At 51.3% G+C, this 16,427-nt stretch overlaps 1 protein-coding gene across 8 annotated transcripts in view; it reads left to right on the forward strand.

The window, feature by feature from the left end:
• Ptprm (protein tyrosine phosphatase receptor type M) overlaps nt 1-16,427 on the forward strand; it is a 619,038-nt gene that overhangs the window by 580,780 nt on the left and 21,831 nt on the right. For 5 of the 8 annotated variants that reach the window (XM_063232111.1, XM_063232107.1, XM_063232109.1 and 2 more), the window contains 6 exons: nt 7,178-7,294; nt 7,933-7,983; nt 11,256-11,410; nt 12,061-12,196; nt 14,369-14,518; nt 15,483-15,656. In XM_063232111.1, the coding sequence (XP_063088181.1) occupies nt 7,178-7,294; nt 7,933-7,983; nt 11,256-11,410; nt 12,061-12,196; nt 14,369-14,518; nt 15,483-15,656 (783 nt within the window). The remainder of the gene's footprint in view (nt 1-7,177; nt 7,295-7,932; nt 7,984-11,255; nt 11,411-12,060; nt 12,197-14,368; nt 14,519-15,482; nt 15,657-16,427) is intronic. The other 3 variants (XM_063232108.1, XM_063232110.1, XM_063232112.1) reach the window with 1 other exon arrangement.

Below are 16,427 nucleotides of genomic sequence, written 5' to 3' on the forward strand. Positions count from 1 at the left end.
CTCAGCTTCTCCTGTCTGGGGGAACCTCCAGAGTTTAAAATCACCCCTTATCTACCCCAGGTTCACCACAGCAGGAGCAGAGCTCTCCACTGCTCTGTTCAATCTGACTGAAATAGACCCAGGCTTGCCCCAGCCAATTAACCCTTTTCTAAGTAATTCTTGTTAATTTGACCTAATCCATTATGTCCCTTTTTTAAAAAGTAAAGGAAAAGCCTCTTTTCTCAGATATTGAGAAGTTTCATGCCAGGTTTGGAGCTATAACTCATCTGTCCCCTGGTGCCCACCACCCTTCCTATCGCTGCAGTGGCAGTGGCAGTGGCAGTGGCCGGGTATTACAGAACCAAAGCGAATTTGCAGGTCTGAATAACAAGGACCTCTCCGAGCCCCTGCCCTGGGCCTCCTGGAGACGGTGGTGCGCTGTGTGCAGATCGGCTCTTCACCGTGTCCCAGGAGCCCGGCAGCTGCTTCTCTGTCACCTCTGCCAAGCCACAGATTTGCCACCTCATGTCCATCTGGGGATGCTGCTTCCTTCTGCCACCTGACTGGCCAAGCCGTGGCTCCTCTGTGGTCTCAGTCTACCCCTCTCCCTTGGTCTGTGATAGTCTGGGAGTGCGGTGCAGTGCCTGAGAGGACAGACAGACACGTCATCTGGATCCAGACATCATAGTGCAAAGCTTTTCCAGCACAGCCGCAGCGCTGGAGCAACCTGCACAGCCGCAGTGCTTGGTGATGGCATCTTGGCCCTGCCATCATGGTGTGGAAGGGTCGCAGCTGCACCGGCCTCATCCTGGCTCTGCCCCAAGCACATGGGCTGTGCACCCCATCCTGAACAAGGTGCAGGGACACACCAGGTGGCGCTGTTGCTTGAATACAGAATCCTTTCCTGTCCCTGTTTTCCACACCTGCTCAGGCAGCCCAGACCTGTCCCAAGGCTCAGGTTACCTAGCCAGGCAAAGCCTGGGGCCTCCAAGGAAGGTTGGCCCAAACAATGGGCAAGGCAGTCTGGTGGGCGATTTCAGAGTTGGCCTGCAACTTCTTTCAGAGTCACAAAATGACAGCAGTACCACTACTATAGTTCCCCAGGTGATTAAGCAAATAAACAAGGAAGAATGTGATGCAGTTGGCTAGAGACCCCAGAATTTTCCACTGCGGAACTGATGGTGCCTGCTATATGTAGAGGGGCAGAGAGACAGGAGCTAGAGCTGCATCCGCTGCCCAGGTTCCCTGCCCTGGGTTGACAGCAGTGGGGACGTGGAACAGCTCTGCACCCACAGGTGTACAATGCTTTAGAGAAGCCTTCCCACCTGGTGAGGAGACAGTGTGCACATTGCTTCCCTTTGCCTGAATTGCTGGTTGCAGACCTCAGGGTCAAGGAGCATGCATTTGGGAACACCGTTTGAAGACAATGGGGCAGCAGTGCATTTGAGTAGGGGACTGGCTGCAGTAGCCACTGGAAAGCGTGGGCAAACTCAGGTTGGCTGCTGGATGTCATCTGACATTTTGCTGAAGTTATTGTAGAGCAGGGCAGTGGGAAAAGAACACCATCGAGCACTCTCCAGGGAAAGAGCTGCCCAGCCCCCAACACCAGACTAGCACCTGCGGCTTTGGGCTGTCTACTGCAAAGAGGCACCAAGCCCTTCATCTTAAAACTCTACCAACAGGCAGGTGTTTGTCCTAAGTAACAAAGTGCAGCCATCATCTATGAAAGATGGATTCTTTTCAGACTTTGGGGAGGAAGTCCAAAGTCCACAGTACTCTTGGGCATTTTAATCCTTCACCTGGTTGAGTCACATACTCAGGACCACTGAAATGATGCTCATGACGGAGGAGGGAAGCAGGAAACCTGTGTGCACTCCTCTTTCCTCCAGGCCTCGCTCCTGGGGAACAAGACAGCAGTGAAAAGAGGCTGGCACTGTGTCATGAGCCCTGCGTAGCTGCGGGTGCTCAGTGCTTCCCAGAAGCCCTGCTTCCCCACCCTCAGTAGGCTCCTAACCCTCTAGACTCCTCTAGCAGCCGAGGTCCAGAGCACAAGAGTAATAACATTTGTGAGCAATCGGGAAGTCTCCATTGCATTGTGTCACTGAACCCAGGGCTTCCAAAACCGATCCACACTCCATTGCTGGAGAGCTTCAGGATATTCGGAGCAGGGGGCTGTGCCCAAACCCGAAGTAGAGATTCACTTGATCTGGAATGTGGCCTGAACTTTGGATTTTGGCTAGACATTCCCCCAAAGTCATTCTAGCCCACAGGCAGTTTGGGAAGCATTGGTTACTCTCAGAACATTAATCCTAACCCTAACCCAGCATGGATCTCCAACCTCAGATCCTCGTCCGCATGGTCTCTGGCCCCACAGGCTCTTCAGGCCATCGTGTGGCCTTAGTCCTGTTGCTCAGTGCACACCATGGACCTCAGCGTCACCTGGAGCTGTTCCAAATGCAACTCCCCTGCTCCACAATCCCAGGCCCACTGCGTTTGGAGACTCTCTCCAAGGGATTCAGGTGCCTGAAGTTTAGCACCATAGAGCTGGGCTGCTACAGGGTCGAGGTGCCCTGCACATCAGGGTATGTGCTGCCACTGTGTGAGTGCAGCTCTAGCCCCCAACTCTGCTGACCTCACTGTGCCCAGGGATCATCTGGGTGTCTGGTTAGGGGAACACACGCACACGCACACACACACACACACACACACACACACACACTCACCTGTAACCCCCGCACTCTGTGAGGCTGAAGCAGAAGGATTGCAAGTTCCAGCTCTGTCAGGGTCTGTGCCTAGATCCCCAATTCCCCAAAGGGAGTGAAGGTCCAAAGAAATGAGACAAGCAGCATGGTCTTTAGGGCTGCAGGAGGAGTGAGATCCTCAGCAGAGTTCATAACTGCTAGCCACCGCAACTGACCCTGAGGGGCCAGTATTTAATCAGAACAAGCAAGGAGCCTAGCAGACAGTGGAGGAAACCTGAGCAGGATCTTGAGAGGGGTTCAAGGACCCTCAGAACAACAGAGATGCTAATTAAGGAGAACTATCCAGAAAGTCTCCAGGTGGCCTCAGCTGTGGCCTATCTTGCCCCCTGAGGTGTCTCCTCGTTCTCAGTTCAGCCACACCCAGGCAGTGCCACAGCCCTTCATGTGTATTCAGCTTCAAGGACTCCCAACACAGCCCAACCTGGGCAACTTGGAGACTTAGCAAAATCCTAAGAGTTGGAAATGTAGCTCAGGGGAAAGGCTTCCGTGTTCTTCGCCAGGAGAAAGAAGGGACTCCAGGAATTGTTTCCATGAATTTTAAGTCCTGCAATTACACTGCCTTCTGTATGATTTCATGTTAGTGCATTTGACAACAAACTGGATGACCCTTTGGCCGCATTCCACAGCCCTCGAGCAGTAACGAGCAGGTGGTTGCAAAGCACTGTGTGCCTGACCGATGACTCGGTGGGATGGTGCTGGGCACCAGTGATTAGACCGTGCTGGTCTTTGCCTTGCAGCTGGAGACTGTTACCTGCCTCCCATGCTTAGGATGCAGCCCAGAGTCTTGCTTGGGAGCTGTGCAGAGGCTCGGGCAGTGGGAGGCCGGAGCAGGCGGTAGGATGGCCTGCCAGGTGGCAGCATCCTGTGTGGGACTCGTAGATGGTCTGACGTGCAAAGCATCACAGGGGAGAGAGAGGAAAGCGTATTCTCTTCCTCTTTTTAAAGCAAAACATTAACTTGACACGAGTCGAAGCAGTTTAAAAGGCCCAAAAGAGGAACCCAATTTAGAAGAGATTTCTGGATGTTGCAAACAGATAACGGCACAGCATTTCTGGGGATTCTGGGGGATGCCAAGGGAGAGAGAACCCAACAGGCCCCTTGGCCCTGCCAGGTGTGCCCTGGAGGAAAGCATCCCACGCTGCACACCCTTTCCCATATCCCGAAGAGCCCAGAAGTCAGAGCAGAGCCTGTCGTACCCCAAGGCCCAGGGCACCAGCACCACGCCCAGCTACATTCTGAGCTGCATGTGGCACAGACGGATGGCATGGAACTCACACTTGGCCAGGGCCGTTGGGCGAACACGTCTCTCAAAGAGCACAGTCCTCCCCACCAGAGAAAAACTCCAAGCCCTCAGCACCCATAGGGCACACTTGTTTCCTCTCAGAGTTTACCAGCCCGTGTTTGCAGTCCCCTCGGGGAGTTGGTGTGTGTGCCCTGGAGCACGTCCACAGCCCCTCTTAATTCTTTTCACTTCTCTGCCTCCCCACATCTACTGGTTTCCTTCCCATTTGCAGAAGATTCACTTCCTTGTCTCCTACTACCTTTCACTTGGCTATTTACCTACACTTTAGGTTTCTCAGATAAGAGAATCTGTCCTATATTTAAACTTGTGTGTATGGTTCATTCCACTTCACCTTATGGTCACAATACATCCATTTCCTACAAACGACTCCCGTTTGCCCTTTTTATGCCACCGTGTATAAATGCATATTCTCCACCCATTCATCTGGTGATGGACCCGTAGGCTGCTTCCAGACTTTAGCTGTCGTAAGTTGTGCTGCTGTAAACACAGCACCCTGCACTCTGATGTCTTTAGCCCTTCTGGGAAGATACCTGGATGGAGAAGACCTGGGTCAAGTGGAATTTCTAGTTTTAAGTTTTTGAGGAATCTTCATACCGATTTCCATCGTGATTGTGTAACATGCCCTCTACCAGTGTAGAAGACATTGAAGCACTAGGCACTCACGTTTATTGAAAACACCCAGGGTGGGGAGATCACAGCAGAACAGAAGACCGAGTGACCGTACAAAATGTCCTACGTGCGTTGCATGGTGGAGGTGGTAATTTTCTCAGAGATGACACTTAGGTATTTTTGCAATGTAGACAGTGTCTTTATTCTTCACCTTTTACTGTGTATACACTGCATCTACATAGATTTAAAAACCTTACCTGTCAGTTTTTGCCTTCAGTCAGCTTCTTTCAAGGAACTCACCATGCGGTGGCCATATGTATTTGCTTGACTCTTCGATAAAATTTCTCTCCTGGGGCTGCAGATTTAGCCCAGTGGCTCACACACTTGCCTGTTAAGTGCAGGGTCATGAGTTTGATCCCAGTACCCCCCCACCAAATCTTGAATGATATAATATCTCTCCTGTCTGGTGTTTCTTTAGGCAAATAATCTAGAGCAGGCTTGTGGCAAAAACATTAAGATTCTTTTACTTTTCCTTTATTTTAGAATGTCTTCACTTCACCACACCTAGAACAATATCACTTGGTAAGGTATTTTTATTAGGTGAAGCAGCCCGAGTAGGACATAGCTTTCCGGAGTGGATGTATGTTTGTTCAGTTGTGGTTTACAGAGAAGCATGAGTGTTTCAGTCATGCTTGACTTCCAGTGATTTATTTGAAAAATACACACATGCACTGGATCTGTAGTTCTAGCTGCTACCTTCTCCTTTGCAATTGCAAAAAACTCCAAGCAAGTCCCAGATACAGGAAGATCCAGTATATTTACCACCCATGGGTGCTTGTTGCCTGATTAGCCTTGTGGAATATAGTGCTGATGCTCCCTTTGAGCGATGGCTGCTGTCAAGTCAGACGTCTCCGCATGTATATATGATCTTCCTGGACTTACTTCACAGGCAAGATGTTATTGTGGGTCTCTCTTGAATATGGATATTTTAGGGGCTGCATCAGTATCCCAGGTAAAAATCTCAGAGATGTAGATAAGCCCTTTATGAAGTCACAGATAATGTCCCTCTGCTGAAAAAACAATGAACGACTGTCCTCTGTGTCTCAGGGGCCACCTGTCCCAGCCTCCAGCATGTCTGGTCAACCCCTTGCCGGCACAGTGTGTTCAGAAGGCTCCTGTAGAACCTGCAGAAGTTCCCTAAGGAAGCAGCTAGAGCAGTGCCAGCTGGGACATTCAGCCACAGGCGCCCCGCATCCTGGGAAGCTGTTCTTCCCGTTTTCTTCCCCTTTGGGGAAACTGCTCCAGGCTGAGATTTCCATTCTTGTGCTGATTTTACTTTGGCCCGGGGAACCTCTGTTTAATTTCATGGACAGTGGTTGGAAATCAGTGATTCCTGGGCAGCAGAAGGCAGTGCACAGGGTTCCTGTTGTTGGCTGCGTCCGAGGCTCAGGCAGGCAGACTATGGTGCCCACACTGAGGTTGTCTGAGGCAGAGGGGATGAGGAGTCAGAAACCGCAGCTGGGCAGCATCTCAAGGGGTACCTGCCTAGCCTTGGCAGCACTCCTGGGCTCAGGGCTAGAGAAGGAATTGGCTGGGGTTTTGTGCCTGAGTGACAGAGGAAACTGCAGTGACATTAACAAGGAAGCTGGTAAGATGAATGCCTGTGACCCGGGAGTGCTCCGCAGGTGTCTGGCCTTGGTGGTGTGCGCAGAACCTTCAAGGGGAAGAAGCCCAGAAAGAAGCCAGAGATCAAGGCAGGCGCTGAGGAGTAGACCTGGAGTTACAGGATAGGACTGCGCCACAGAATGGTGGGGACAGGGTTCAGGCACACGCAGGAGGCCCAGGACAGAACCCGGGAGCCTGCCTGTGCCCAGCAGGCCCTGCTTCTGGAGTGTCCTCATCCCACGCTTCTGCTGACACCGGCAAGCACCACATGAAGCAGAAATAACTCTGTCACATTTCTCCTGCCTGAGACACCTTCAGGTCAGAGGCTGAGATTCTGTGCAAAGACTGCGTTCATATTCCGGTCATTGGACTTCGCTTATATTAAAACGACTTTGTTGTTCTAAGTTGGGAAACCACATAGCTACTTTCTCCTTCAGAAAAAAAAAAAAACTTTAATCTTTTGTGTCAATTCTGATTTTCTGCTCCTGTCTCAAGAATGTTCAATCACTTTCTGAAACTAGGAGGAATTTATGATTCAGAGGAGAGAAAACATTGCAGACTTCCTTTTGTAGTATATGCTGCCCAGGCGAGAGGCATGCAGAAAATGGTCACTGCAGTTGAGATGTGTGTAACATAATATAATTTGTTAACTTTAGGTCATTTTCCTAAACTTCACTCCTCCCATGATTCACATTTAGTTTCTTTCTGGGATGAAAACAAAGTAGACAGTGGGAAAGCACAGGTCTTGCTCTTGGGTACTGGTTCACTTTTGGCTTTGTGTGTCAACTCTTAACGGATCACTCATGGTGTCTCCCATCCTTAGGGGAACTAAACCCATAATTTTCCTCTGTTTTCTAAGGTCAAATGCTGCAAATACTGGCCAGACGATACGGAAATATACAAAGACATTAAGGTTACCCTAATAGAAACGGAACTGCTGGCAGAATATGTGATAAGGACATTTGCTGTGGAGAAGGTAAGTTTGAAGTCTAGGGTGATGGTGTGCGATTCTCAAGCTCACATCCTGCCCACTGTGTCTGCAGCAGCTCAGCACCCCCTTCATCAATCATGCCCATTTCTTAACACTTCATATTCTTGCAACTAAACCAAAAGATAACAGCCACTTCTCTGTTCTTACCCTGCCTGGTGGGATTCTGCCCATCTCTGTGCAGAGCGAGGTCTGCAGAGGATTGACACCTGTCCTTCCATTCTGACTGACCCCTCCATGCAGAAGGGCCATGCAGGCATCCCCACAGTGACTGAGGACTGCTGTAGAGATGCAGCTGAAAGCCCTTCCTGGGGTCTTTTGCTCCACAGAGGCACTCCCAGGCCTGCATTCAATATGAATGAGGGGTTTTCCTGGCAGACACCGCCTACCTGGAAAGCCACACGGCCGCTGTCAGGGGACACGGTACAGCCTTGCATGGCCCTGCCCTCATTCCTGCTCACTGCCATAGTGATGTCAGCGCTCTGCGGTGGCCAGCCAGTGTGGCATTGGGGGACTGCCATGCTGTCCTTCTTCTGCCTCCTCCCATGTGCATGGGTGGGGCTCCTCCAGGAAGCACTGTAGGGCGTAACAGGGAATTTCCTTATCCCCCCTTTCTGCTGACATAGGGAGGGGCCGGAGGTGAAGCAAACTGCAGTCCATCCCGAGAAGTGTCACAGGTAGGCACGGGAAGGAGGAAGAGATGTGGCCCATGCCAATCCATCAGGAGCTGCCGCGCACGGCCATGCTGTTCTCCCAGAGGGCCTATGTCTGTGCTGTGCACACTCGTGTGAGGGCAGGTGCCCGAGTGGACCCGGGCTGGCAGTGGATGTCAGGCCCTGGCTCTCACCCTCCCTCTCGCTCTGCATTCCCAAAGGGTCCAAATGCACTTTTTTGGATTCCTAAGATTTCCAGTGTTTGGAAATCCAGGAAGTGATAGCACCTGCTTCATAGCCAGTGGGCGCTGATGATTTGAACTGTGGTGCCTGGTTTGCAAGGCCAGATTTGCCATAGAATCGATCACCTTAGTTCATTTTCTCCTGTGTCGTACAGTTTAGCACTCCCCCCCCCACCCCCGCCTGTCTTTTTTAATAAGCAGGCAGGAAGCTTGGAGACTTCAAAGAATGTGAGGTTTCTGGTTGACTTGACTTTTTAAGTTTTGAACCTCATACTTTGATGTCAACTTTTTTCTTTTGTAGGCAGGATTGGGGGAAAAACACATAGAGGATTTTTGTGTGGCTCTTGGCAAGAGGACTCATGAATAACTGCATGAAAACAGATAGCAAAAAAAGACTCAGTATTTTTTTCGTAAGCTTAAACGTGGAGTTCTTTGAACAAAAGTCAGCTCTCTAATAAGCTGGAATTGCATCTCCGTTGCTAACAGAAGGGTTTGTTTCCTTGCTCTTTTTTTTAACCTCTTATTATCCTCTGCTGCGTTCCCAGCTGCACAGAAGTGTTTAAGAAACACTCTGTTATCTTAGTTATCAGACAACCTGTGAAGAGGGGAGAGGAAGGCGAGTTGTGAATACATTTGGGGAAATCAAAAGGACGGGTTAGTGATTTTCTAGCAGGGCAGTTGGAATCTTTAGGAAGACAAAAATTAATTGAGCCTCTGCAGAACATTCTTCATAGGTATGAAACTCTCGTTAAAATGGGGGGAAATGGTGAGGTGTGTACTCTGAGATCCCTCCAGGTCCGGTCCATTTTTGAGAGCATGTTGTGAGAAGAAACCTGCAGGTTCTCTGCTTTTCTCTGTAAAACAAGCAGCCAGGTGAGATTAGGAACAGGCATCTGATGCCTGTTTTGCATCTGATGCCCGCCTTGCCTTTTTGCCCATCTAGTTGTTCTCACAATACATGGTCCCTTCCGTAAGAGGTCTGGGCTGTCTGGTAAATCATCCCCTCAAATTTGTCTGCCCAAGAGGTGCTTGTGACTAAGACCACCATGGAAACAGGATCCCTGTCTCGAAGACAGAACATCACTTGGTGATTTAGTCAGTCCCCAGATCTGCACAAAACAGCCACTTTGGGCTAAGTGCTGTTCTGTGATGGGGATTCTTCTTCCCGGCCAACTGCGAGGAAACATTAAATGTCTGCACTGATGTGTACAGCACTGAGGCTCTTATAGTGACAACTGGGGGGAAATGTCATTAACATTCCCAAGTGGGAAGTATTTGGGCTCTGACTGCTGGTTATATGTGGGACATTCTTCTCTGAATATCTTACGAAATAGCTGAAGGAGAAGCTGGTGTCCATGAGCAAGGATGTTAGTTGGGTCAGAAGCAGCTTCCTTTGCTAATCTTGTCAATAATGGACCTAACATTGTGCATTACCCAGGGAGCAGATGTCCTGCATTCTGGAAACTGACATTTACCTTGCCCAGGAAATGAGTCAGATCAGCTGGGCACTCATCTCATGAAGGACAGGGCTCAGAACAAGGCTATGCTGGGCTGAAATCTCGCACGGAAAGCAGTGCCATTCCCCCATGGAATGGAAAAGTATTTATTGCTGACTATCTATCCCGGTTCATGGGATGTCCGCCACCCACTTGAGACCACCCCTGCGCAAGTCTCTGTACCTAAAGCTAGAGGGACAACCATGTGTTGTCTTCTGATGGAGATCTGGGGACTGGCCAAGTCTAACCACTGCGCAGCCATGAGAAGTTCAGCTCCTGACTACAGGGCAGCGCTTCTCTGGGATCGCTGAGCCTGTTTAGCAGATGACTGCCAGTTTACATTGTGAATCCTCAACTGTGTAATTCCTTAGTGCTTAAGCCCTGGTAACAAATAGCATTTTCATAGAAAACTAAATCTTCAGCATTTGTGGGCTATTAAACTAAGACGTATCAGCACATCCATAGCAAATGTGGCTTATCTTAAAATCCGTACTGTCCACCTCTTTCCAAGCACGTAGAAATTCTAAGTTTGCTCTGTGTGCACTAAATATGTATGAACGATGATTGATGGGAAGCATGATAAGGTTAATGTGTGTTTAGCTGTTACAGGGAATCACACCCAAAGCCTCGGCCTGATGCAGAAGCCTGCCAGTGGTTCTCCTGACAGACAGGAAAGGGAACTTTAATTGCGGATTTGCACATAGCCTTGGCTTCAGGGGCAATTTTGGTTTTCAAAACAGACCTTTCCCTTAAAATAGTCTTAAACCATAGTCTTAGAAAATAAAACTGCTCTGTGTAAGTCTGCTTGATTAGTCTCAAAACCGAGAGTCAGTTTAAAAACCAACACAAGCCTAAAGTCCCTGCCTGCCTCTGTGCCTGCCCACTCTCTGTGTGCTGGTCCCCGTAGAATCTCAGAGCACCTCCTGTCCATTGCATGGCCCTGTGACCAGCCCACTCCCCACAGCAGCCTGTGATGGCCACGCATTCCCTTTGCAGCTCCATTGCCCTCCCAGCTCCTGGGATCTTGGCTCCCTGCAGCCTCAAGATTGCTAGTGCCAGGTGCATGGGTCCTATGCTGACCTGAATTAAAGGGGGGGGGGGCCTAGCAAAGTGCAGTGCCCAAGAAATGAGTTCCCTAATCACCTGGCTGGAAGGCAGTCCTGATCCATTCCGCCTTCCAGTGGACATTTCTGCTCGAGCAGCTCCAGGGCCTGGTGCCAAGGGACCAGGACACGGCAGACAGCAAGCAGGAGTCCTGTGTTGCAGAGATGGTTTGAGCAGCGTCTCCCAAAGCCCAGTTTTTAGAAGGGAGCTTCAAAGAACCAAAGGGGTGCACTCGCCCACCGGAACTGCTCGCGTGTGCGGCAGTGCTTTGCCATGACGTCAGCTCCCCTCCCCACCCGCCCAGGTCTTCCTGGATCCTCCCAGCCGGCCGCTTGCTGCTCTCTGGCCCCAGGGCTGGTCCCAGGGCTCAGGCTGTTGTGCGCTCCCGGATTGCTCCTGCTTATCCCTTATTTTCCTTTGCTCTCTCTTGCTGTGGCTGCCCACCGGGATGCAGCGAGGCGTCCATGAGATCCGAGAGATCAGACAGTTCCACTTCACCGGCTGGCCGGACCATGGTGTCCCCTACCACGCCACCGGGCTGCTGGGCTTCGTGCGGCAGGTCAAGTCCAAGAGCCCGCCCAATGCGGGGCCCCTCGTGGTGCACTGCAGGTGAGCAGCGCTCCCAGGCCTCCTGGGAAACGGCTCTGTTGTGGTTGGGGGTGGGGTAGGGGCTGGATCTGAACCCAGGACCTGCGCGGCACAGCTGTGCTGGATGCCTGCATTGTGCCTGCTTTAATGGTTGCTTTTGTGAATTTCACCTTCATGAAAATTTTTAAAAGAGGAAGCACATGGTGGGACATGGATGTGGTGGCACACACCTGTGATTCCAGCCCTCTGGGTGGGAGGAAGTGGCAGGGATCCAAGTTCAAGCCCAGCCTGGACAACCTGGCAACTTCTGAGACTCTGTCTTCAGATGAAAACAGCTGTTTTTGTGCATTTTGCTTAACCTCTCAGAGTAAAACATGATAACTACACTACTAATCTCTGTTAGCTCATCCAGAGAGCACTTCGTGCTTTCATTGTTCATTGTTGTTTGATCTTTTGTCATACCTATATCATGTAATCTGAACAACTACTTTGAAGATAACAATACATGGTATATTAACCAGTGTTTAAAAAAACATAAATATAAAAGAAAAAAACAGCTGGGAGTGTAGTCAGTGCAAAGGTCCTGGAGTCAACCCATAGCCCCACAGAAAGAGAAAAAGGGCCACACAGGGGTCCCTCTCCCCTCACTGATGGAGTCCTCTTCCCATCAGTGCTGGTGCAGGGAGGACTGGCTGCTTCATCGTCATTGACATCATGCTGGACATGGCCGAGCGGGAGGGTGTGGTGGACATCTACAACTGCGTCCGGGAGCTGCGGTCACGGCGGGTGAACATGGTGCAGACAGAGGTAGGGCCCCCAAGTGTCGCCCCATCCCCCAGCTTGGTCCCAGCGCCTCTCCCAGAGCCCCAGTCAGCAGAAAGCCCGCCAGCTGTGTCCCCCCCACCTCCCTGGTGACAGGGCAATGTCCCTGGCGACCCTGTGTCCTCCTCCTTTCTCTGTGGTGCGTGCCTGTTAGTTATCAGGGAAGGACTTTCGGCTCTTTGTGTGGCCGAGCTTCGTAGGTGACGCGCTGTAGCCGTGCCTACACCGCCTACTTTTCTGTGCCGACCGACCCAGTGGCATTGCACAGTAAGCCTCCGAGGTTTCCATGATGTTTGTTTTTATTCCGTCCTGTAAACGAGCTGGGAACCAGAGCGAGACCACTCCTGAGAGCAGCTGGCCTCCGCCACATGGCTCTTCGTGATCTCCGCATTTTATTCTTCCCGGGGGAGGGAAGACAGGCTGGGCCGTGGCCTGGTGCTGTGCGAATCGGCCCGTTTTGTACCAAGGAGCAACTCTGGAAGCTGAAAGGTGGAATTGTGTCACATTTAAACTTTTTGAGCAGCACTTATGCTGTCCTGGGACAGTCGTGTCTTCATTAATATTGGACCATTTTAAGCGAGCACTGCAGCCTGCCACCAGGAAGATAATTCACAAAGTTGAAGGGAGGGTAAACGAGGGTCCCCTAGGTTTCCATGTGCATCGAAGCTTACAGAGCCTCCGGGAACCCTGGACCATCATCCTGGCTCACAGAAAACTCAAAACCCTGCCTTCATGCTCTTGTCTCTTTAGAGGAGAGACTTTTTTATTTTAAAGATGAGGATAAAAATTTGTTTTTAAGTGTACTTGTATTGTTCCCACAGTCATTTTCTCACTGGTCTCTTTTTGTAGTGAGGTGTAATAGGAGTGGGCTGTTCTTGAGACCTGAAAGTCCTGTCATAGAAAGGATGTCAGGAAGGGACACTGTAACATTTCATGTCATTAAAGATCAATAATAAATATGGCAAAACTGCACTGAATTATAAGGAGAGGCAGGGCCAGGCCGGAAGTAGAGGTCTGTCTTCAGGCTTGTTACTTCGTGGTGCTAGACGCCAAACCTGGGGCCTCGTGCCTGCTGACAAGTGCCACCTTTGAGCCACCGCCCAGCCCTGGCACCCACACTGCGCATGTGGGAACATACTGTGCGAGTCCTAAAATGGGAGTGCTTTATGCACCTGTGCAAGAGCCGTCTGTTAACTCATGAGAACTTACACATTGATGTTTTGAAGTAAGCAGTTCCCCATGGGCTAAACTGTCTGCAGAGTGATGTCAGGTTTGCCTGGGCCTTCTTTACACTATTAAATCAGGTAGCAAATTCTCTTTTCAACATAGATACAATTCTGCTCATTCCTCTTTGAAATACTGATTTCCAAATTTGTGAGATCAGAATGACAGAAATACTGTAGCCTGTCACTAGAGTATTGAATGAGGTGTGATCAGAATATATAGTAAAAAAGATAATGCCATTCACCTCCCCTGAAATACTTGCCCTCAATTGGAACACACTCACCTCATGGGTCTCCTCACCTGCTGCAGCAGTTCTGGAAGTCCTCGTTCAGGAATGTCTTTCCATGGCCACCTGGGGTCCCGAATGGATTCAGAGTGTTTACAGCAATTCCTATCGAATAACAACATCACTCTGTCCTCACTGACCTTCTGCAGCCCAGCTGGCACTGCACAACTTCTGGCTCTTCCCCAAGGCCAGCATGACTGTAGAAGGGACATTCTGAATCCATTCGGTCATCAAGGCAGGCAGGACAGCGTTACTGGAGATACACAGGAAAGGACAGTGGGTCAGGTGCACTCAGAGTGAGGGGAGCTCTCAGAGAACGATGCGGGGCATCGTTTTCAGGGTTTTCTTTCCAAACATTCTGTCTTTTTCTGACCACTCTTCAGGGTGCCCACTGTGCTGGTCTCCACATCTGACCAGCTTGTGCGGTGTTTGGCACAAACTCCACTTGGTCCCTCCTCCCAGGGCAGAGCAAGAGCCGTGCCACTGTCCCGTGCGAGGCCCAGGGCTGCTGAGGCCGGAGCCCCTTGGGGCTTGTTCCTCTCCATCGGGAACGCGCCGTCTCTGTGATCTTGGTCATTGTCCCCCACCTCCACCTCTCTGGGGCCACCTGCCTCCCCATCACTCACCGGTTCCGTCTGCGTCTCCAGGAGCAGTACGTGTTCATCCATGATGCCATTCTGGAAGCCTGTCTCTGCGGAGACACCTCCATCCCTGCCTCCCAGGTCAGGTCTCTGTACTACGACATGAACAAGCTGGACCCGCAGACAAACTCCAGCCAGATCAAAGAGGAGTTCCGGGTGAGTCCTGCTGCAGGGAGGAGAGGGGCAGGACCTGGAGCACAAGGTCGGCTCTTGAGCCCTGAACCCCACAGGCTCCTCAGCCTCAGCACAGCTGATAAGGCCTGAGCCTCTGGTCGTGGGACTGTTGTGTGGGGGATTTAGCAGTGTCCTGGGCTCTAGCCTATGGATGCGGGTGACACCAGCATTATCCCAAATGTGTCCTCCAACAGCACCGGGTCCTCGGGGCTGGCAGCAAGAACGGCTGGCTGGAGACTTCTAGTCTAGCAGATGCATCTCCACCCCAAGCAGACGACGAGGGTGCCCCCTCCCTCCAGGGCCCTGTTCCCAGGCTAGCTGACCAGGGACAGGAAGGCCATGGATGTGCATGCTAAGAATTTGTTCTGAGAATCCTTTCCCAGTTCTTTGCCCACGCTCGGGTTATTTCTCAAGGTGCCTGGCTCTAGGTCAGACGCACCCTCCTCCTTAGTTCCCAGCTTCCTTGGACTCCATGGCCCTTGCTCCCAGGGACCCAGGTGGCCCTTTGCGCCTGTCTCTGGCACCTATGTCTGATGGCCACAGTCTGTGCACAGGATCCAAGGAGAGAAAAGAAAACCATCTCCCTGCAGAGCTGCGGCAGCCAGGAGGAAACTGTGTCACAATCAGCTCCAGGAATCCCACATCTCGCTCACAGGGACCGGGAGGCTGATGTCCTCTTGGTGTGCCGTTTTAGAGATGTTCCTGCTGTGTTTTATTTGATGCATTGTAGTACACATACCGCCCCCCTTATCTGAGGTTTCAGTGATGGTCTGAAGAGTCCAAAAGGAATTCGTAAGGTGTGTTTCAGGGTGTTTTGCGTGCAGTCGTTGGCCCCTGTTCCTTCCAGATGGGGTGCACCGTGATGCTCTCCTTAGAGCGTTCACCTCACTGAGCCAAGCGAGTCAAGTGAGGTCCCCGGAGGTCACCACCTGTCTTTTGCCCGCAGACCCTTAACATGGTGACCCCGACACTGCGTGTGGAGGACTGCAGCATCGCGCTCCTGCCCCGCAACCATGAGAAGAACCGCTGCATGGACATCCTGCCCCCGGACCGCTGCCTGCCCTTCCTCATCACTATTGATGGCGAGAGCAGCAACTACATCAATGCTGCCCTGATGGACGTAAGCGTCCCACCCCATCCCTCGCCCCTGTCGCTGGAGGAGCGGACCCACTAGAAGGCAGGTCCCTCCTGCTAACCTGCTCCCTCAGCCCTTTGAAAGGTGCAGGCTGTTTTCAACAGGAAGCAGCTGCCAATTGGCTCAGAGGCTGCCGGTCTGGGAGGACTGAGGGGCAAGCCTGCGGTTTTTGCCTGGGCCAGAGGGCAGGGACAGCTGCTGGGTCACCAGGCAGGGGCGCGGGATAAGGAGGCTGGCGGTGTTACCAGGCTCCCTTTCCCCTAATCAGGCAGTGGTAACACAGCAAGCAAGCTCCCAACTCACTGCTTCCTGTCCGTCTGCCTACTTCTTGCTGCTCAGCTGCTGGGAAGCCTCAGTGGGTATTTCCAGGGCTAATGTGGAACCCGAGTTCACTGGCATGACACCGAGAAGGGCACTTAGGCTTACTCGAGCTCCAGCACTGAAGAGGGCATGGAAGGAGTGTGCAGCCCCCACACACAGAAACAGCAGGCAGACGAGTTTTAGGACAAGCAAACTATTTTAATGGTACAAATTTGTAACAAAAGCTTAAAAGACCTCCTCGAAAATGATTCATGTACAGAGCCAGCATTGTATTCCTGTCGGAAATATTCAAAATTGTTGGGCAACACTGTGACATTTCTTGGTATGGCAGAGGCTGTTTATCACTGTGGCCCCACAGGTGAGTTCATATTCAGCTCCTCGCGGTGTTGACAGCGATGACAGAACAAACAGTGGCTAAACGAGTTCAGGGTCCTG

Source organism: Cavia porcellus, unplaced genomic scaffold (genome assembly GCF_034190915.1).
Source record: "Cavia porcellus strain 051 isolate PalLab524CR breed Dunkin Hartley unplaced genomic scaffold, mCavPor4.1 scaffold_20, whole genome shotgun sequence".
NCBI lineage: Eukaryota > Metazoa > Chordata > Mammalia > Rodentia > Caviidae > Cavia > Cavia porcellus.